Source organism: Protopterus annectens, chromosome 4.part0 (assembly GCF_019279795.1).
Source record: "Protopterus annectens isolate FY-2018-M chromosome 4.part0, PAN1.0, whole genome shotgun sequence".
NCBI lineage: Eukaryota > Metazoa > Chordata > Ceratodontiformes > Protopteridae > Protopterus > Protopterus annectens.
This window is the reverse complement of record NC_056733.1, coordinates 1,887,287,336-1,887,309,947: the sequence shown is the minus strand read 5'-3', so window position 1 is coordinate 1,887,309,947 and position 22,612 is coordinate 1,887,287,336. Positions and strand designations below refer to the sequence as shown.

The window sequence follows — 22,612 nt, the reverse complement described above, 5'->3', positions numbered from 1 at the left end:
CTGTGTGACTCTGAGCTCCCAGGCTAAGTCTGAAAAAGATCCATGGAGATCAGTGCTCTACCTTGGAAAACAAATAAAATAAACTGGAAGTCACTACTAACTGCAGGTTAATGTTGGGGTTGGTAACTGAATGTTGGCACCACCTGCAGGTTATGGGCAGTGCTGGCATTACAGGATGTCTGCATCAAGTACAGGATGGTGGTGGAGTTGAGATACACTGTAAGGCCAGTGCTGGTACAAGTGGATGTCAATAGCAGGTACAGGTTAATGTCAGTGCTGGTGTATATGGAGTTTTAACTCTAAGTCAACACCAAGGCCATGTTAATGGTGCTTCTAGTGTGACTGGATATCTGCATCACATGCACGATAAGGGTGTAGCTGATGCAACTGGATATCAGCAGGTACAGGGTAATGCCGATGCTGGTGTAACTGAACATCAGCACCAAATGCAGAGCAATGCTGGTGCTAGTGTAAATGGGTGTTGGCATCTGATGCAAGTTACTGCTGGTGCAGGAGGAACTCCAAATCAATGCAAAATACAGGGCAAAGGCAGTGTTGGTTTAACTAGACCTGAACACCAAGCACAAATGGCAGTGTTGGTATAACTGAATGTTTGCATCAGGTGCTCTTTATAGGTTCATAGGTTCATAGGTAGGTAATAGGCTATCGGCCCAAGGGCCTACATAGGCCTAGCCAGCAAGGTACCATAGCTTACGCCACCCAAGAAAGTTATTTTCCTGTGTCACTGTCCAGCAGAGACACAGAAGTGATCCCCGGGGTGTATTTCCTATTTCCCATCCATTCATCAAGATTTTTCTTGAAGAGTGCTAATGAAGAACTTTGCTTGACATAGATGGGTAGCTTGTTCCAGAGTATAGGAAGTCTCTGGGACAGGAATCTATCCCTCCAGCGTGTCCTGTTTATTGTGGTGACAAGGTTTAGGTCCCTGGAGTCTGTAGCTTGGAGGGATTGGGATTTCTTTAGGTTTGACATAGCTTTATATGTTAGGCAGAGATCACCTCGGTGTAGGCAATATGCTACGGAGTAAAGCTGGAGTTTTTTGAGGCGGTCAGTGTAGGGCATTTGTTTGAGGCCAGTAATCCTCTTTGTGAGGTACGTCTGTGGCCTTTCCAGCTGCTGCAGATGTCTTGTGAGGTACATTCCAAAAGGGGCGTTGTACTCTATAATGGGTCTAATGAGTGACGAGTAGAGGGGAACAATTACCTTTTTTTCCTGGATGAGAACCCTTTTATGATGAGCTGTGCCACGTAGAAGGACTTCCTGACTACTGTGGCGATGTGACTATCAAAGGAGAGACTACTCTCCACCTGGGTCCCAAGGTCTCTTATCACGCATTAGGTGTTAAGTAAATTGCTGCCTATGTGGTAGTTCATGGGTACAGAGTTTTTACCAAAGGGGATGACACTGCACTTTTTGGCATTGAGCTTGAGGCCATGTCTCTGACACCAAGCATCTGTCTCAGTGAGGCCCTTCTGTAGGATGTCCACATCATTTGGGGACTTGACTATGGCTCCTAGTTTGCAGTCATCTGTGAACTTCATCAGCCAGTGGCCTTCTGTGTTAGCCTGTACTTCAGAGAAGTAGATACCAAACAGGAGAGGTCCCAGGACGGAACCCTGTGGCACTCCACTTGTCACTGCCTTGAGGTCAGATTTGGAGTCTGCAACATTTACAGTGTGGGTTCTGTAAGTGAGCCAGTTGGCAACCCATCTTGGGACGTAGGGATTTATACCTAGTTTAGTGAGTTTAGCTATAATTCCAGAATGGGGGGATGGTGTCGAAAGCTTTGGCAAGGTCAAGATAGGCTGTGTGAACCACCTTACCCTCATCCATGGCTTTGGTGACTGCCTCAAAGAAGTCAATCAGGTTCAGGAGGCATGATCTGCCTTTCACAAACCCGAACTGGGTGTGATCCAGAGTTTGGAGGTTATCAATGTCTTTGTTTATGAGTTCCATGATGATATGTTCCATGGCCTTGCAGATCAGGCTCGTCAGGCTAATAGGTCGATACTTCCCAGGATCAGTGGTGGCTCCCCCTTTGTGGAGTGGGATAACTGTTGCTGTGCACCATTCTGTGGGCACAAAGCCTGATGCGAGGCTGTTATTGAACATGGTGCTTAAGTGGGGAGCCAATTCGTTCCGAAGTTCATGTAAAACGCAGTCTGGGATGTTGTCCGGTCCCATGGATGCTGTGTTTTTGGCTTTAGAGAGTGCAGCTTTTACCTGCATATTTGTGATTACAGGGACTCTGCATTCTTCCTGTATGGATATAGGCCCTTTAGGGGTGAGAGGGGGGTAAAGTTAGCAATGAACCGATCTGCCAGGATGTTGGCAATATCAGTTGGTTCTGTAATTTTCGTGCCTTTGTGGTGTAACTCAGAGCAGATCTGGGTGTTGCCATCTAGATTCTTGACATAGCTATAGAAAGCTTTGTGGTTGTCCTTGGATTTAGTGGTGATTTTGTTTTTGTAGCTAGATTTGGAGGATCTTATAAGGGATCTCAGCTTCTCACTGAGGCTGACCAGGGAGCTCCTCCACTCATGGGATTTTACTCTCTTTTGCAACAGTTTCTTCCTTCTGTTGTATAGTTTGTTTATGGCAGGGGACCACCAGATTGGCTTCCTTTTTTTGGAGGATAGCATCTTGATTCTGTTTGGGATAGCATGATCCATGCACTCGTGTAAGTGCTTATAGAGTGCATTTGTGTAGGATTCAGCAGTTGTAACTGTATTGTCCATCTGCATGGGTGTCATGAAGTTCACCATTTCTGTCTTAAGAAGCGTGAAGTTGGCTTTGGAGAAATGTTTTACTGTGGTTTCCTTAATGGAGGGGTGGGGGCGGGATGTGGATATCAAGGGTGATTATGGTCGGATCTGACCAATGAGGAGTTGACTTCAGGTGTGGAACACTGGTCACTCATGTTGGTAATGACTAGGTCTAGGATATTGTTGCCCCTGGTGGGGGTGTGGATAAGTTGATCTAGGGCATTGGAGTTTATGAATTCCAGAAAGCGTTGAGCTAAGGAGTTGGTACATGAGTAGTTTTCCCAGTTAATGGTGGGGTAGTTGAATTCGCCCATTATTAAGGTGTTTGGTTGAACCCTAATATTTTCCAGTACATCAAGAAAAGAGGAGTGGGAATCCTGGGGCATGGTGGGAGATCTGTAGCAAGCTACAATTTGGATTGCAGTTTTGCCCAGAGTTAGTTGCACTTGGATAACCTTGGATGCATTATGCTGAGCAACTAGCCTGGAGGTGTGGATATCCTTAATGAATATGGACACATCTCCGCCTTTGGTGTTTCGGTTCAGGTTACATGGCTGAAAATTGTGGTATGAGTTATAGCCTGGTAGTGCAGGGGTGCTCTCTGGAGCCTTGAACCAGGTCTCAGTCACTGCACAGATATTGATGTTCTCCATTTTAAGGAGTGCGTTGAGTGAGTGCATTTTGAGATTTAGACTTCTAGCACTGAGTAGCATTACCTTCAGTTTTTGTTTGCCTGTTCCTGTTATGGTGGTGAATTTGTTATTTGAACCCTGCCTAAAAAAGGCACTATAGGGGCAGCAAGAGCCTTAGCCAGTATCCGGAATCCCAGGGGCGACAGGTGCAGCCCATCTGTGGCAAAGCATCGTGGTCTGTAGACCATGTCACCCCAAGCAGACAGATACTGGATCCCCTTAGAATGACACCAGAAGCTTAACCAATTGTTGAAGTCAATCATTTTGTCCTTGTACTGTGGTATCATTCTGGGCAATGGCAGAATGCTACTCAGGGCTAGGGTCATACCTGCCTGGGCTACAAGATTGGAGAGCTCTTCCATGTCTCTTTTCATGTAGTCCAGGGAGGTACATCTCAGGTCATTCACACCAATGTGGACAATGACAGAGTCATATTTGTACTTGGTGTGGAGTGACCTGAGTGCATGGGTTATGTGGCGGATCCTGGCACCTGACAGGCAGCTGACAGTAACCTTCTCCTTGTCTAGCCTAGTGAGTGGGACATCAGTGTGCCTGACTATAGAGTCACCTATGACTAGTGTGTTGAGTACATTGTTTTGCCTTATTGGCTGTGGTTGAGTGGCACACTGAGTCTGTGGGCTATGTGTCGTTTGGGTTGTGTTGGGGGATGGAGGTTGCTTGTGTTTCTGCTTTGGAGATATCTGTTGCTTAGACAGATTATTATTGAGAGCCTCCGCGAATGTTTTTGTGTTACTGTGTGTGGATTTTCATGGTGTAGATTTAGTGAGACTATGTGATGAGTGTGGTGTGGTGCAAATGTTTACCTTCTCCTCGTGACTGTCAAGTTCAGTCTTGGTTAGAGAGAGCTTCACCTCCAGTTTGGCTAGATAACTGCATCTCTCACAGGTTGTAGTGTTGGGTGGCAGGAGGAGATGGTTGTCAGTGTACATGAGGCAATTTCTACATTGCCTCAAAATGCCCAGATTCATCAGATAGACAGGAGAAAACACTGGGAGCTGACCCTTGGACATGCCTGAATAAAAAACTATTTTGCTCTAGATAAGTGAGGAAAGTGAGTACAAGAGCTGTTTTTCTCTAAGCACGTGAGAAAAGTAAGCACAAAAACTGTTTTCCTCTAGGTAGTGAGGAAGATAAAGTGCTATAGTAATTAGTAGCTTATTTAGTGCTTACAAATTTTGAACAAATGCTGAGCATGAACAAGCAAATTTAAGTGCTAAAACTAAGAATCTGTATCTGCACTAGACGAGTTACAGGACAGAAACAAGTGCAAATGCAGGCTATCAAATCAGAAAGTTGAGAGAAATGGAAGAGATTGCCCAAACGGCCAGTAACTACAATTTCTGGACCAGAACCACTCCTTATGTGGTAGACAGGTTACCTAATGCTTACCACTCCCACTGATAAGCTAAAAGGCTTCCCTCCAACACAGAAAGGCTTGGGGGGCTCAGAAGCTTACATACAGTCCTGGATACAGCAAATCTGTATCTGGAACACTAGTTACAGGAAAGGTAGGAAACAGGCTTACAGTTGTAGCAAAAACAGTAGTAAAAAACAATTCACAAGCAGTGCAAGCTAGCACACTTGAGTATGCAGCAATATTAGACCAAACACAGTTTAAAAATGCAAGTAAATTAAAAAGGACTAAAAGCAAGTGCAGAAAGAGTTTATTAGGTAGAATGTGGTAAAGAGATGGGACTGGATCAAATCTACAGTGGGGCAGGCAATGGCAAAAGCCATCAAATTTAAACTACAAACCAAAACTAGGGAGAGTGGGTGGGACAAAACAGTTTCAACAGAGATCTAAGCAACAACTAACAGTACAAACTTTAAAACCAAAAAAATATTCTCAGCTCTGTATATTTGCCGATCAGTCTGTCAGAACAGTGAGACAACAGTTTCAACAGAGATCTAAGCAACAATTAACAAACTCTATAACCAAAAAAATATATATATACTCAGCTCTGTATAATTGCAGATAATCTGTAAGGCAGTCTCTCAGAACACAGGTTCCAGCAATTTGAATGCAGCTGTTACTATACCAACTGAAGACACAGCAGAAAATGGGGGTGGGGTGGGGGAAAACAGTTTCAACAGAGATCTAAGCATAGGGTTGCCACCTTTTCAAATGCCCAAAATGGGACATTTTTGGTACAAACGTCAGATTTTGAAGGCCGAAATATACCCACGGCCAGTACAAAGGACAGAAATTCACTTTTTTGCCTAAATAAAAGCTTATTCTTGTAGCATTTTAGCTGCTTGCTCTGTTTCTTATAACATTTAGGTGTTTCAGATAAAGAATAATTGTTTTATGCAACTATTACATAAAATACAGGAAATAATTTTGTCCTTAATCTCAGGACATGTGCCATTTTTACATTTTTTTTGCAGGACACAACTGCCCAAAGAGGGACTGTCCCCTGCAAAGTGGGACAGGTGGTAACCCCATCTAACCAACAACTAACAGTACAAACTTTATAACCAAAAAAAATATTCTCAGCTCTGTATATTTGCCGATCAGTCTCTCAGAACAGTGAGACAACAGATTCAACACAGATCTAAGCAACAATTAACAAACTTTATAACCAAGGGAATTGCTGGGGTAGCTGAATATCAGAGACATGCTGGGGTGACAGGATGTCTTCACAGATGTGAGGTATCAAGTAACAAGTAATGCTGGTGTTGGTGTAAATGGAAGATGGCACCATGTGCAGGTAAAAGGCAGTGCTGATGTAACTAGAAGCTTGCACCTGGTAAAGCATATCTTAAACTGAGTAGCAGGCAGGAGGTTAATGCTCATGCCTGCCTAACTGAAGGCATGTATAGAGGATTAATGGTAGTGTCTAAATAACTGAAAATGCTTCCCAGTTGATCATAACTCAGTCCTACTTGGCTTAAGTAAATCAAAGTATGCATCACTGTGTTCCAAATCACTCTAACATCAGTAATATAGAGGATTATGAGTGTGTCACTGATCATAACCTGCTTGTTATGTGTTTGAGACATGGATACCAAGAGTTTCAAGAACACAAAATTAACAGCTATGTCTGGAGACCCGTTCATAATTTTTGTAGTGCATGGAGCTTTATCTGCTCCATGTACTACTAGTTAAAATATAAAAATTAAAAAAAAAAAAAAACAGCGCAAAGTGTTTTGTCATCTTTCAGAGCTGTAAAGCACTTTGTGAGCACTGTCAGAAAGACAGTACAACTCAGTCTCTTATTTTTGTTCTTATGTTCCATGCTTCTCAATTGTCTTGATTTTAGCAGATTGATTCTCGTCTCATGCATATGGTATGTTCCTCATAAAATTTGTTGTTTTCTGGCAAATCACTGAGGACTGAAGTCAGTAAATAATGACATACATTTGATTTTCAGACTTCATATCCTTCTGTAAATGCAAGTGATCAGAAATCCTGTTATTCTAGCAACTTTCTTTATAAGAGGAAGTCAGGGTGGAATTTGCCTTTTTTTTCTGAAGAAGTTCACGTAATAAATCAGTGGATGAAAGCGCTATATCATTTGTTTTTGTGGTTTGTGGTTTGGCACTTGAATCTGATACACCTTTTACAGTTTGGTCGTTGTGTTCACTTTTGGAAATAGTTTTGTACCTTTGTCATCGGTTTTGGGTGTCATCCATGGCTACAGAGATATCTAGTCAAGACAGTTTGCTAAATTTATCTTTCCACCCGGTTGCAGACAGTGGAACTGTTGTTCCTACAAAATTCAATTCGCAAGAGGAACTGATTAATACCATTGTGAGAATTGTTAAAGAGAACATGAATGGAAATGTTCCCCCACGGTCACCTTTGGTAGTTGAGTCTCAGTTGGAGCATGAGCCGGTACCATTACGTCAAGCAGGAAGTAGCTCTGAGGCTAACATAAAGGAACTCGCTAACGCTAATGCTAATGCCAACACAAGTGAGTTTATCACTTCGGTACAAACAAATGTTTGGGATTATGTGAGTAAAGCAACTTAAAATCCTTTTTTGAACATTTTACAAAGAGATAATGTTGGTCAAGTAAGTAATTCTTTTCTCAATAATTATCAGACTGATAGCATTCATTGCAAGAAAGCTATATTTGAATTGGAAAGACTGGTAATTAGACATGTGACTTTAATGTTGGAAATTCAGTACTTTGAAGAATGTGTACATAGAAAAGTAGTACCGCAGGGTTTACGTACTGCAAAATTTCCAAACTGTGTAATTCCTGGCGACGACTTGAGTAACAAGTTAATTGAGTTATACAATGATACTGGTCTTAACATGATGCGCTTGCTCATGGCGCACTACCAAAACGAGATTGTCAATCTAAAAGAGAAAATTAAGACTTTAGACATCAAAATTAAAAATGACCAATGTTTCAAAGATTTTTTGGCCTTATACAATGGGGTCGAGGCGAAGGCTAATAGACACAAGGCTACAGTAGTGGCAAGGAAACAATCTAAATTAAGAAGAGATGTGTTGGCATAACAAGCCAGTCGGGCTTACATTACAACAAATCAAGAAATAGATTCACGGACTACAACTACAGAAAGTATGGACATTGCGAATTCCTCAGAGCAGATTTTAGAGACAAAGAATAATTCCAACCAAAAATTAGTGGTGGCAGAATGTGGAGTGAGTGATGATAACTTGAATACAAACAATGAGAAAACGGTGGGAAGTAATGGTCACTCTATTTTTGCCAATAAGGACAATACAACAATTCCCTCCGGTACTAATTCTAAGGCCAGTTTTGCACAGGTTGTAGCACAGCCTGGTCAAAGCTCAGATCAGGGCCCTTTTTCCTTGAACAAAGGACCAAACAGACTCAAAAATGGTTCAATACAACACAATTCAAAGGGAAGGGGAAAGGGAAGGGGAGGGGCAAGATTTACAAGAAAACCAAATGGTAAATGAAGAACAAGAAAGTAATTATTGTATTGATGTCATTAATTTGTCTGATGTCTCTTTATCAAAGAATTTGACTAATGTTCTTACCAAAGGTTTTTCATTCATACCTAATAATAGTATGAATATGGGAAGACTTTTGATAGACTTTAGGTTATACCTAAGAAAGTTAAATTTGAAGTATATTGTGCATGAAATATCAGAAAGGTCATTATACAATACGGTGTACAAACCTAAAAAGCCTAGTACATTCAATCCACCCCTTCATTATACTCTTCAAGCCTTTCAAAATCTTTGTGAGAAAGATTTTAGAAAAATCAGTCATTTAAATTTTTCAGAGAATTCAACTGAAGGAGAAAAAGAAGAGTTTATTAAAATGTGTAACAATTCTAAAATAAGGACAATGAGAGCAGACAAAGGGGGAAAGATTGTGGTTATGAATACTGAAGACTATAACACCTCATTATTAACCATGTTGGAAGATCACAACACTTATAAAAAGGTTCAAGTTCAAAAAGTGAAGAGTAGTTTTCAAAAACTAGACATGTTATTGTTTGACATGTTCAGTCAAGGAGAATTAGATTATGAAAGCTACAACTATCTATTAATAGATCAACCTAAGATAGCTTCATTTGTTGGTATACCCAAAGTGCAGGTGTGTCAACAAAATCTACCTTTCAGACCTATAATTTCAGCTAAAAAGTCTAAAACAGAAAATATATCTATTTGGTTAGATTACATTCTTAACCCTATTGTTCAAAAATCCAAGTTTTACTTGAGAGATTCGTGGCAATTGTTGGAAATGTTAAGAGATTTAAACAATGGAGAGGGATGTAACATTTCCTTTGGAACTTTAGATGTCAAGTCTTTATATACTTCTATTAATCAAAAAGAAGGTGTAGAGTATCTTAGACAATACTTGACTGAGCAAACTGATTTTGGTAACACAAAAGTGAATACAGTCTGTAGCTTAATGGAATTAGTTTTCGAAAATAATTTTTTCCAAATTTAATAAAAATTATTATCAGCAAATTTCTGGAGTAGCCATGGGAGCGAGGGTAGCTCCAGCATTTGCAAACTTAGTCATGGCAAATTGGGAACTAACGTTTTTAATTGGGCACTCCAGTTACTCTAAAATACTGTTATACTACAGATTTATTGATGATTTGTTCTTCTTGTGGAAAGACACACAAGCAGAATTTTGTGATATGGTAAGGAATTTGAATCTCACTACAATTTTTTTAGAATTTAAAATAAGTGGATTTGGGGAGTCTATCTCTTTTTTAGATTTGCATTTAGGTTTTGACAAAGTTCAAAAAAGGTTTGTTAGTAAAGTATACAGAAAGCCAATCTTTGGTAACCAATATTTGCACAAAGAAAGTTTACATCCCCCTCACATGAAAAGAGGGGTAGTAAAAGGTCAAATAATACGCCTCAGTAGACTTACCACAGATGACGAGGTATTTTTGACAGAAATCATTTTTTTACGAAAATTATTCCTCCAGAGAGGGTATGATTTAGAATGGTTAAGAAAGATTGAAAAGGAAGTTATAATACTTAGAAAAGGAGTTGCTTCACCAATTTTAACATCTAAAGATATACAAGTGAGTTCAAATTTGAAATGTTCTACATCAAAGTATGGGGAATTTAGTATAGCCTTTCCTATACCCATAGTAAATGAGATGAGGAGTATAAAAACCATCATAGAGAATAACTGGAGAGTTCTACTAGGGAATAAAGACCTAGTAAGTTTAATTGGAATTAGACCTAAATTTACATACAAAAGAGTAGTAAATATAAAACTGATGTTAGAAAAGGAAAGCAAAAAAGATGACACCAAAATGAGACTAGTGAGTGTGAAAAAAGGTACATATGCTTGTAGGAACTGTAGGCAATGTAGATTCATTGCTAACAGTTCCTTTATGTTTTCCATCATTTGAATTATACTGCACAATGTGTAACATGTGCACATTACTATGTGGGAAAAACTACGAGAACTTTGAAACGTAGAGTCTATGAACATGCTTTGGCTATAAAAAACAAGGATTTAAACATCTCACTTGCTAAGCATGCTTTAAATTGTGTTGATTTTAAAAAAATTTAGTTTTTTGTAGTAGAAAAAAGTTGAAAATATTACTTTTGGGGGGGGATATGAATAATGTGTTGGAACGTAAAGAAACATTCTGGCAATTATTTTTAGGGGCTGATCAAACACCGGGACTAAACGAGTCCATTAATTTAAAATGTTTTTTATTGAATAACTAAACATTTAATAGATATATGTTACATTTATATGTAAAAGTACAGTGGCATTTTAAAAAAAAACATTTAATAATGTATTTTTATCGACTAATGATGTCATATCCTGTGTATATTTTATAAAAGGAAGTTTGGGTGGAATTTGCCTTTTTTTCTGAAGAAGTTCACAGAATAAATCAGTGGATGAAAGCGCTAAATCATTTGTTTTTGTGGTTTGTGGTTTGGCACTTGGATCTGATACACCTTTTACAGTTTGGTTGTTGTGTTCGCTTTTGGAAGTCAGGGTCCTGTTACTGGCGCAGACAGCAGGGAGAAACAATTTTTTTTGTTGTTTTCTCATCAGTACTGGTAGATTTGGTTGCCTGTCACAAGACTTGACCTTAACAAGTTAAGCAGGGGGTTCTTAACATTTGTTAAGATCAGGTCTCGTACTATAGTAGTGCTTAACTGATTTATCTTTTTTCTGGCTATCAGAGTATAATTGCCACACTTCATACACTCCATATCTATTGTTCCTTACCATTTACTTCTCACACAGCATTCAACAAATGCCTTCCATTTTGATATAATTTAGTCTGGACTCGTTTGTTACAAGCTAGGTTATGTCATGCTGCAAAAGCTTACAAAAATTGAATTATAGATGAATTAACAGTCTAAGATAATTAAGGTCACAACATATACAAAACTAAAGGGTAGCTGTGTAGTGTTGAACTAAGCAATTTCAAAGCAATGATGCTCAGGATAGAGCTTCTCTGTCTCAATGTCATGACCGTTGCTGATAGCTCTGTCCAAATAAGTAAATGATCAGTGTATCAGACTATACCAACAAGTAAAATGCCAGGCCAAAACACACCAGCAGTTCTAGGAAACGAAACCCAGTAAGCAATTTGTTTTCTGGTGGAATGAAAGTAAAGCTTGTGTAAGTGACAGGGCATAACCACAGAACAGTTATCCTCTGAAAACTGTGGCTGATATGGCAGTGTATGTTCATACTTTGTAAAGTTCTTTCATAAGTAGTTTTATTCATGGATGTAGCTTAACATTGTAAATGTCTGTGTACTTCTGTCCTAGGACTATTCCTAAAGCAAGGAAAATCAAGACCATTGACTATGGAAACAGAGGTGTATTTGGGGTCCCACTGTTTTTGAATGTTCAGAGAACTGGTCGTCCTTTACCACACAGTATTCTACAGGCTATGGAATTCCTACGAAATCATTGCTTAGACCAGGTGAGGTCCCTGTATATATTTTATATGAAAGCAAAAGTAAAAGGGATATTTGATTGTCATTTAATAATATCATGTTAGCCTGGGCCACAGAATGCCTACCATTTATTTAATGGACCTAACCAGACCAACATGGACTTCTGTAGCGATGATCATGTAAGGTGAGATAATTTGAATCAGGAAAAGGTCTGGGTTCAATTCTTATGCAAGCTGCATGAATCAGAAGATCAGGATGTTAGGAAGCCATTCTGTGTCCTTGCAGGTGTTCATAGAGGCTCTAACTAATTACAGTAAATCCTGGGCATATATCAAGAAATGAGTGAGGGATCAGGGGCTGAAAGCTTAATTCCTTAAACATGACAACCACCAGTGCCAGGACAATATTTCTTCAGGAGTTTGTTGTTAAGAGCTTTAACTTGGCTAGATGGAATTCTGAGGAAGAAAGTGGGGATTTGTGAAGTTTAACAATATGGATATAACTAAGTGAAATAAAGAGGTCAAACATCAGAGGTAACAAGAATTTGTCAGAAAGTACAAGGCAGATTGGCATGCTCAGACTAGTCAGAATTAGCATGGCTTCCTTTTCCAGACCTCTTCAGACTTACTCAGAAGGGAAGGCTGTATTCTGACGAAAAAGGCTACTACCAGGGTATTGACCTCTTTTTGTTTTAATCACAAAATCTAGTACAGCTATAGTACTGATTAAAACTCCAGTAGCTTTAAAGCTTCAGAATTTGGCTAATTAACTGACTGAATTTTGTTAAACAGGTTAGTCCTGTAGATTCAAGGCTTGGTTAAAGAGGACATCCATGTGAGATTAATCACCAGTGCAAGTAGCATTGCAGAGTATTCAGGTATTACTTTGTGGTTCTGCTATAGGCATTAACAATATTTTAAACTTTATATCAAAACACAGACTATGGTTATATGTACTGAAGGAGAAATGTAAGATGCACAAGAAAGCAAGTGAAATATTACAAATAAAGCAGTATTAAAGAGATAGCCTACAATACATTGAATAACAGTATTCTAACATCTACATGAAACTCACAGGTACCCCGGGTAGAGAATAGCAAATTTTAGGGGTCACATAGTAGCGCAGGTAAGATAATGAACACCACCCCCAATGCACTGAAATCAGGAAGATAGTTAACATGAGCCTGAAATCAAGTACATTATCATTTTCAGGAGTGCGTAGCAGAATTTGCAGTGTCCATCAGCAGAAAGGTACACTGTACAGCAATTGTAGCAGAAGTGTGGTGACATATTGTTTTGTTTCATTAAGTTCTCTAATGAGCTATCCATTTCTAGCACCAGCTACTCATATCTGGGGGGGGGGGGGGTTAAACAGAGCATTTATCTTGCAGAAGTATAGGTGTGCTTGACGGGAGCTGAAGGGCTGTGTCACCATCATTTCTGTTTAGGGAGGCCCAGTCTGATAGTGAAATGTGAGGAGAAAGTGAGTAAGAACACACTAGACAGCATCTAAGAAGATGATTATACAAATAGTGAAACTCTGTGCCTTAACGTAGAGTCCTTTATAAATGTTCTGATATCAATGAAGATAGTTGCAGCCTTTCTCTGCTGTACAAAGTGACACTTAATCACTAATGGAAGGAATCAAAAAAGGGATTTTAAAGATTTTCTCTGTCAGTGAGGATACAAGCTATTAGAGAGTGGCTTACCAAAAAAAAAAGTTTGCTTCAGATGCATATTATACTAATCAGATTAAATTGAAATTATAACATCAGATTATAGTAATGTTCACCTTTCCAGCCTAAAATGAAGACTCCTAAGATTAGTGACTGATTTTTCCTAAATGTGAGGATACAGTGACAAGTACACATCAGAAAGGAGTAGAGTGTACAAGGCAGCTCTTGATTTGTTGTGTTTTCTTCCATGTTTTTTTACAACAGTCTAATTGTCATCATATTCATAAATACACTTTTGTTTGTTTCTCTCATTCTTTATCTGTTAATTTAAGTGAATGGGTTGGTCCATGGACACTTTTCAGCCATGAGCTGGGCCATAAGGCACAGGATATATCAGTCATTAAAATAACAAAGCCAACTTTACAAATTGATGCACTGGGAAAACAGCACATCATTAAAAAAAAATAGTAAAATGACATTGAAATGAAGTCAGGAGGAAACATCTGCAAGTTAACGGAGTAAGAAAACTCATACTACCAAGGACATAGCAACAAAAAGAAACAGTGGGATGTCCCAACAGAAGGGAAACATTTCTAGCATGAGAGACTATTAGAATGCCCATCATGAAGTGACAAGACTAAGGGCAAAAATAACCCAGAAGAAAACATAACCTACTGGTAGCCTGCGAAGTATTGATGTAGCACAAAAGGTAGTATTAGTGTAGTAGACAGGCTGGGAAATAAAAATGTCAATAAGAAAAAGTGCCTAGTCTTTCCAGAAGTAAAGAGAAAAGCAATGATCAGAAATGAAAACCGACATTTTGGGAAGGGCTGGCCTCAGACCAGTCTGGGTAGTTTATAGGCAATAAGTACACTGTATGGTATGAGGGGGAGATGAGGAAAGGGTAGGGAAAAGTAAAGTAGGAATTAAAATCAGAGCAGAAAATGTGCTTCTCTGAGAACCCTGCAATAAGTAAACAGTGAGGGGCAATACGGCAATATCATTGTGTCCCTGTGCATTTCCAGCTCCTTAAAAAGCAGTGGTTTTGTGACAAGGTAAACAGAAAGTCATGGTACTTGCAGGAAAAATTACATTAGAAATGACAATATCTAATATTAACACTTTAGATCGTGAATTATGCTACAGAACTTATGATGAAGAGACACAGTGCCAGAACACTACAAGCCTGAGCTAGACAGCATATAAGAATACAGTTATACAAGCAGAGTAACTGTGTGCCTTATTGTGGAGTTTGGCTTGCCAAAAGGTAATGGAGAAGGATACAGAGTGATGAGGTTATGGCAGTGTTTGTGGAACATAGACTTTGTGTAGATTGAGCCCCTTGGAACAATGAACAGCTGCTGCTTTGAGTATCATTATATGTGAGCTGATATTTCGTATGGAGCATGTGACAGCATGCTGAGTTGGGGGGGGGGGGGTGGACACCAGTAAGACAAAGTAGCTGCTTGAAAAACTAGACAGTCCCAAGCTCTGGTAAGTAGCAGTGTACATGTCTAGGTAGGGTACAGTAGCAGTGCAGACCTGTATAAGTGATCTACTGGACAGAGTGTATATACAAATTTATAGAGGTCTCCCTTTTTAAACGTTGTGTTCTGCATTTGCTGTTTTTAAATTGCTAAATTGGGTTGATTTCTTCTTTTATTTATATAAACTGATATTACAGATTAAAATCTCTGGAAAGCAGTGCATTTTATGACTGATTTGTGATGCTTACTTGTGTAAAATATTAAAGAACAGCAACAAAGTAAGTAAAAAGCTGTGTTCTGTTTATAATGTTAGAACAAGTTATTAACAGGCATTTCCCTGTAAAACAATAGTGGATACATGATTAAGCAGTAAGCTGAACAGTTCATTAACCCAGATATTGTAGAGACAATATGACAGGCTGCACAGCCCTGCAGGAATAAATTCTAATTGATGGAATTCTTTCAAAGGTGGGACTTTTCCGTAAGTCAGGTGTAAAGTCCAGGATCCAGGCTCTGAGGGAAATGAATGACACTGATCCAGAGAACACTACTTATGAAGGACAGTCAGCATTTGATGTGGCAGATATGCTAAAGCAGTACTTTCGTGACCTTCCTGAGCCAATATTTACTAGCAGACTCTGTGAGTCATTCCTTCACATTTATCAGTGTAAGTATCACCCTTATGTTGTCCACTGTTTCTTGTAATGTTGTGATTATCATGTGATAAAACTACATTATTTATTTCATACAGTATTATGATGCTCAAGACATTAACATGAAATAAAATGTGCTTGTATATTAATAATAAGTGCTATTTTTTTCCTGTTTAATTTAAATTATTGTTTATATTCTTTTAAAACAGTCTAGTATTTGTGGCACTTGCCCATGAGATTCAGTCACTGTATAGTGTCATTCAGTTATCACATATGTATACATACTACACACACACACACACACACACACACACACACACACACACACATATATATATAATATGTACATACACACACACACACACACACACACACACACACACACACATATATATATATATGTCTTAGAATACAGTTTGTGCATTTAATGTTACAAATATTGCCAAATAGTTTAAAGCAACATTTTAAGACAATACATCTTCATTTGGTAATAATCAGAAGCTCTGCTGCCTTTCACTGATAAATAACACAAACAATAAAAATTAACTATGTTGTTCTTGAATGTAGTAAGTAAGGCAACTGAAAGCCCTTTTCTTTCTTTCCTGATGTGATTTCCATTTTGGGGAAAAAAAACAGATGCTGTGTTAGAGGCTGAAGGTGTCTGGTTTGTTGCCATTTCCATTGAACAAATGAAAAAACCTGACTAGGGTGAAAGCAACCAGAGTTTGAGTACCATCTTAGGTGTCTGTAGGACCTGGCCACAGAAGGTGGGAGTCAGTAGTATCATGGGCGAAGGGAGGGGACTTGGCTCACCACAAAGCATGACACCTAGCAGGAACACTAAGTATTATCAGTAGATATTGAAATAGGAAGGGGGTCCTTACTAGAGTAACCTAGCAATATGCTACTTTATCAGCTTCAGTTTAAGCATAATCAGTTTATACTTTCACAAAAACAGCATGTCAAAAAATATTAATCAGTTCTGATAACTAGTACAATCTGACGGGTAGTTGTTCTACCAAACATTCTTATGTGGACCCTTAATCACATAACACCAGAAGTCATACTCTTTGCCTTTTCTTCTTTGCATTTGCCAGTAAAGTTTTGTTACATTTCAGTTTACCTCCCGTACTTTGACTGTTCATCGTCATGTTCATTAACAAGGGACATCTTGCCAGACTGAAACTGTTTTTCATTCCATAACTGATTATTGAAAAGCAACTATGTTCAAACCTTTATTAACTGTGTAACTTCCTGGTCCCCCTCTTTTATTGTTCAACAAAAAATTCTGTGCAGTCATCTTAGAAGTGCCTTTCTGTTAGGTGCACTGTCCTATCTGCAACTGATGAAATGGGGACAAATGTTTCTTCTCTCCTTGGTTTACTTAAATTCTTTATCCTCTTTCCTCCTTAGGCAATGAAGTATATATGTCACCACTTGTTAATTTCTTCAGTATATCTTATTTGTTTGGATTGGAATATTCATGCAGGTCTATTCTTGCACAACCTTATGATAGTTTTTGGTGGACTGGTGCATGCAGGCCCTGGTCCACTCTGCTTCACTGTGTTCAGTTTCACCTTGCTTCTCATCTTTTCCCTATTCTCATCCATCCTCAAATAATTTACTTTATACTGTCATCTGAATCCATCAACTGTATCTAACAGGCCACCTCAAATATAAGTTTTCTAGTGCCACAATCACATATTAACATCATATCTGACTCACATTCCTTCCCCTTATATGAATAAATGCACTTCTCTACTTAACAGTCCTTGTTACCAATCAAATTATGATTTTATTACACAATATGGTGCCAATTCTAGTAAAATTCCACCTAGTATAAACAAAAAATAAATTACCAAATTAGGGACTTGCAATGCTAAGTCAAAAAATGTGTAGAGGGAATGACCAAAAACCTAGACTTACATATAGTAAATCTGAGATTGCCATTTCTCAGAATAGTCCCTTTCCCTTTCTCAGCAGTATGAAGATCTCAGAATTGGTGTATATAAATTCAGGAAGTGGAGGGGGGTTGTCCCCTGCCCCTGCATTGGGGTGGAGGTAGATTCCCCCTGCAAAAAAAAAAAAAAAACAAGCTTAAAGGATGTTCAATATTTGCTCTTCCCCTGTAATTTCAGTCTTACTACCCCCCCTTGAATGCTCAGAACTAAACATTGCAAGTCCTGACATTTCATTAGGAAGCCCACGATTTGTCCAGGTGAAGTGCTTTAAACTTTGGGTTGGACCTCACAACTAAAGAGTCTTAAAGTTTAGGTTGGACCTCACAACTAAAGATAATACATTACTCTTTATAATAATAGTTTCTTTCGGTAAAGTTCTATATAGAACAACTCCATGGACTAATCTGTAAAAGATTTCCTCATCAAGGTGTTCTTCCTGTTTAACCAAGAATTTAAATGCACACAAGTTTTCTTCCAAGTTCAAGAAAAAAAAATAGAGACTGAAGAAAATCATGGAGAAGTTTATATCAAAGTATTCTAGACTTACTCTAACTTAGACCTGAATTTTTACATTATACCCCAATTATTGTATTGGAAAATTTGCTTTCTTATTTATTATCACTCAGTGTTTGGCTACCTACAGCACACAAAATTATGAAATAAAAATTGACTTCCTTTATAATATAATATAATATAATATAATATTATTTATTTATTTATTTATTTTATTGGCATTTGATTACCAGGTTGATCCAACTAGCCAGAAATGTGACCTCTTTTCAGGGGAGACCTGGGGAGAAAAGCTCCAAATACACCTAATATACATTTATATATAAGGTCACATTTACAGTTGCAAAGTACATTATCAGAAACATCAGTGGATACCCAGAGAGAAAAAGATTCAAAAACACTTTACAATAAATTCAAGGTAGAATTACCAAGAAACATTTTCACACATATCAAGTAAAAAAAAAAACTTTTACATAGAAATATAAGATGCCGTTACAGAGGCAATTTATAACTTACATCAAATAGTACCAATTGAGCAGGTGGTGGGGTTTGAGATATAAATGCGTACATACTAAAGATATGAAGAGAAAAATAAATAAACTAAAAAGTTAACGTTTATAAGTTGAGATAGAGAGAGTGGAGAAGAAAAAGAAGAAATAGAGCATGATTTTTGAGGCAGAGCTAGTGGGGTATCATGAAGAGCTCAGACCCATTTTGGTACAACCAAAGTGATCATTTGTAGAGTAGGTAGACAGTAAAGAAAGACAGACAGCTGTGCCAAGAGGAGGCAAGGGAGACTAGGGAGAGCAGGTAGAGTAGGTATAGTGCAGTTTGGTTAGTCAGGGGTGGAGGAGGGACATAGCCCCCTGCTTTTATGATAGTGCTTAAGATGGTTTCTAGAGGATTTGCGTTTGTTCAGTTGCTTAATTTCAAAAGGTAAAGGGTTCCAAATCTTATAGACATAAGAGGAGTAAAGGCAGTCACACACATGATTATTGGACACGGTCATTACCAGAGGAAGCTTATCAGTAGTTCAAATACCTCTATTGGGAGAGTATAGTTGTAGGGCGTTATTTAGGCTAGGGCAGTGTGTTGGACTGTAGATTATGTTGTGAAATATGATACGTTGGATAAGGCTGTGTGCTGAAGAAGCGCAAGCTAGGAAAGTTGTTAAGTGCCAAGCAAAAATGTGGTTTTCCAAGATTTGTTGGTGCAAATTTTGCTATTTTGTTCTAATATTCTTGTTGTAAACTGGTTGCTGCTCCATGTAAGTTAGTCAGAATGGGAGTGGTTAAGAGCAAGGCAGGGATAAAGAAAGTTGAATTATGTTTCCAAATGTAACTAGTAAAGTAGGGTGTAGCTCTATATAGGGCTCAAAGTTTTTGGTAGTCTTCTTCACTATATCATTAATGTATATATTAAGGTTCTGGTTTTCATGAATGGTTACCCCTAATAGCTTAGTAGATGATATAAGCTCAATATTAGTATTGTTTGGGGAGGTGACAGAGAATTGGGTTTTGTCAGGTTTATTGTGCTTAGAGGTGAATAGCATTCGTTTGGGGGTTTTGGGGGGGCTAGAAAGAGTTGAGAATTGGTTAAAGTCGTGTGTTTTTTGCTCTAGTGAGTGGAGGTTGGTGTCACTGATAATTAATAGCGAGTCATCAGCATAAATAAACAAGAGTACCATGTTATTTATTTATTTATTTATTTTTGCTCTGTAGAAGTAATTTATAAAGACGTTAAAGAGAAAAGGTCTGGATATTGGGCCCTGAGGTATGCCTACTGTAACAGAAGGAAAGGAGGAATAGGTATAAAGCTATTTTACTGCATGGTATCTATAAGAGAGGTACCTATGGAACCAGGAAAGTAGAGATGTACCACGTCCAAACTTAAGGAGTCTTTGTAAGAGGAAGGGATGGTAGACCATATTAAATGAATTTGACAGGTCTAAGAAAACAGCAGAGACAATGTTTCCTTCATTTCACTTTTGGTTTATAGTGAATATGATGCCTAAAAGTACTACAGTGGTGCTACAATGGGGACAAAAGCCATGCTGTGAGGGCGTTAGTAGTTTATCATCAGTAATGTAATTAAGGAGCTCATCTTGAATAGACCTCTCAAGCATCTTAGCTAGTTTTGACAGGATGGCAATAGAACTGTAGTTAGAAAGTTCTGTGTAGTTTCTTCCTTTGTGGAGTAGGAGGATGTATGATTTTTTTTCCAAAGAATGGATGCACATTTTTCTTGTATTGAGTGACTTATGAGGACAGATATGGGATAAGCCAGGGCATCAGCTGCAAGTTTTAAAAATTTAGATGGTAAGTTGTTAGTAGCAAGGTGATAGATTTTAACTTTGAATGGAGCTTTTAATGTATGTAGTAGAGAGTGAATTGAAAGTAATTAGTAGCAGAGATTGAGTCCTTAGGAAGATATACTACTATCTGAATGAAGTAAGAGTTGAATTGCTTAACTATATTTGGAGAGAAAAAAAATAGAAGACTTAGTAAGGGTATGGCCAGAGGTTTAGCATACAAAGTTATAGGATATAGTGTCTTAGATATCAAATAGTGATTTATATTAATTTGTGTTGTAGAGATTCTTTGGAGGAACTGAAGGAATTTAGTGTGCACAGATATTCAGCTAAGTAGATGAGGGAAAGATTTAAGATATTAGAAAGAAAATAGCGCCACTAACTGTTTCATGGCAGCCCTTGATCACTCTGTTTTAAAATCCACTAGAGTTAGCAAAGGTCTTGCCAGTAAGAGAGGTTTGGTTGGTCTATATTCAGGGAAAATATCTTCTAGAAATCATATCAGTAGTAAAGCTATTTTGGGAATTAGTCATAAGGTGTCGTTTGAATATGTCGCGCAGCCTTACTTCACAAGTAATGCTTTAAATTAGCAGCTGCATAAATGCAGTCCTAGCAGGCAGTGATTTAAAAATGTATAATTTGCTTTTTTCTTCCATTCGTCCAGCTTTCCTAATGTAAGATAAATAAGACATTAATACATCTTTATCAATCATTTCCAAAGCTTATTAAAGGAACTGGGATTTTTCAAAATTGAGTAACCTGTTCAACCTATCATTCTCGATATAAATGCGTCAGTATGTGGAACGTGATTAACTGCCATAATTTTTCAGTTCTTAAATCCTTTGCAGTAGCTGTTATCTTCAACAATTCTCACTACTACAAGTTGTTGTTAGGATACCTGGCTAGTGTAAATATGTGATGGATCTTACTCTATGGAATATTTGATAACATAATCTTAATATAGGGAGAATACTTAAATCTTATGAAACTTAGACAAGTATTGTAACCCATTAAACCAGTAACTATGTGATATATACTCTTATGTAATCTAGTTTTTAAACCACCACTTCTGCTACTCATTTGGAAAGATGTTGATGCGATTCACTCAAGTGACATTTTTTTTAACAAGAAACATCTTTATTAAATTATCGTTTTTGATGTAGGCAATTGTATACTTATATAAATGAAAACAAACCATATTGACATATTTTTAGTTCCAAACATAATACATCACTTATAATCTTTCCAGCCAGTGTCAGTCAAATATTACATAGCCATTCAAATCCTACCTTCTTTTAGACCTCATTCCTCCTCAAGAATGTCATTCTACATGTACTGTTCCAACAATTCCCTTTTTTATGTAATTTGCTTCTACCTTTTTTCTAAAGAATCCATTTCCAGTTGTTTTATCTCTGTCAATGTATTCCCTGCTTCTAATACAGTTGGTTTCGACTTTGATTTCCATTTTCTAGTAATTGCTTTTTTGGCAGCCACCATAATAAGACTCAGTAAGGCCTTACTATATCTAGACAATTATGATTCTGTATCATACCTGAAAATGACAGTGTTTACCCAGCATTGGAACTTGACTTTACAGATATTTCTTTAAAAAAAAGTTATGTACTCAAGTCATAATACTTTTATAATGCACATTTAACCTCTACAAAGTAAACTACTTAATTTCCATCCTTTCCTCCAACCTATTCAGCCTTTTAGAATTTAAATGTTGGTATTATGCATACAACTTGGCACTTGTCTGTTTCTTTATAAGTTATGGTTCAAACTGGTACTAGAGCAAGTAATGTTCAAATTATACAAGATAAACTGTTTTGCAACAATCTATATTAAAAATTAACTTAGAGGCAAAAAGATCACTATTATAATATTATAAATATTACAGTTTTAATGAAATTCCTGCATACTGGGCCTTCCTTTAAGAAATATATTAAAAAAATCAGTGTATACAAATTATTTTCTAATAATTTTAAGGACATGCATAATGACTGGAAAAGTATTTGAAATATTATGTACCAAATTATGAGTTTTTTTTTTAACTTCTACTCTGATTGTATTTTACAAGTTTTATTTATCTATTTAATCTTCTTGGAGCACCTTATTTACTGTCATACACAATACCATCTGTAATCTGAGTCTGTTTAATAAT

The 22,612-nt window shown here is 37.7% G+C and overlaps 1 protein-coding gene across 3 annotated transcripts in view; it reads left to right on the top strand.

Annotated features, from left to right (window-relative positions):
- Window positions 1–22,612, top strand: part of LOC122800063 (rho GTPase-activating protein 7-like) — a 988,694-nt gene that overhangs the window by 762,888 nt on the left and 203,194 nt on the right. For all 3 annotated transcript variants that reach the window (XM_044069557.1, XM_044069559.1, XM_044069558.1), the window contains 2 exons: window positions 11,721–11,877; window positions 15,482–15,680. In XM_044069557.1, coding sequence (XP_043925492.1) covers window positions 11,721–11,877; window positions 15,482–15,680 — 356 coding nt within the window. The remainder of the gene's footprint in view (window positions 1–11,720; window positions 11,878–15,481; window positions 15,681–22,612) is intronic.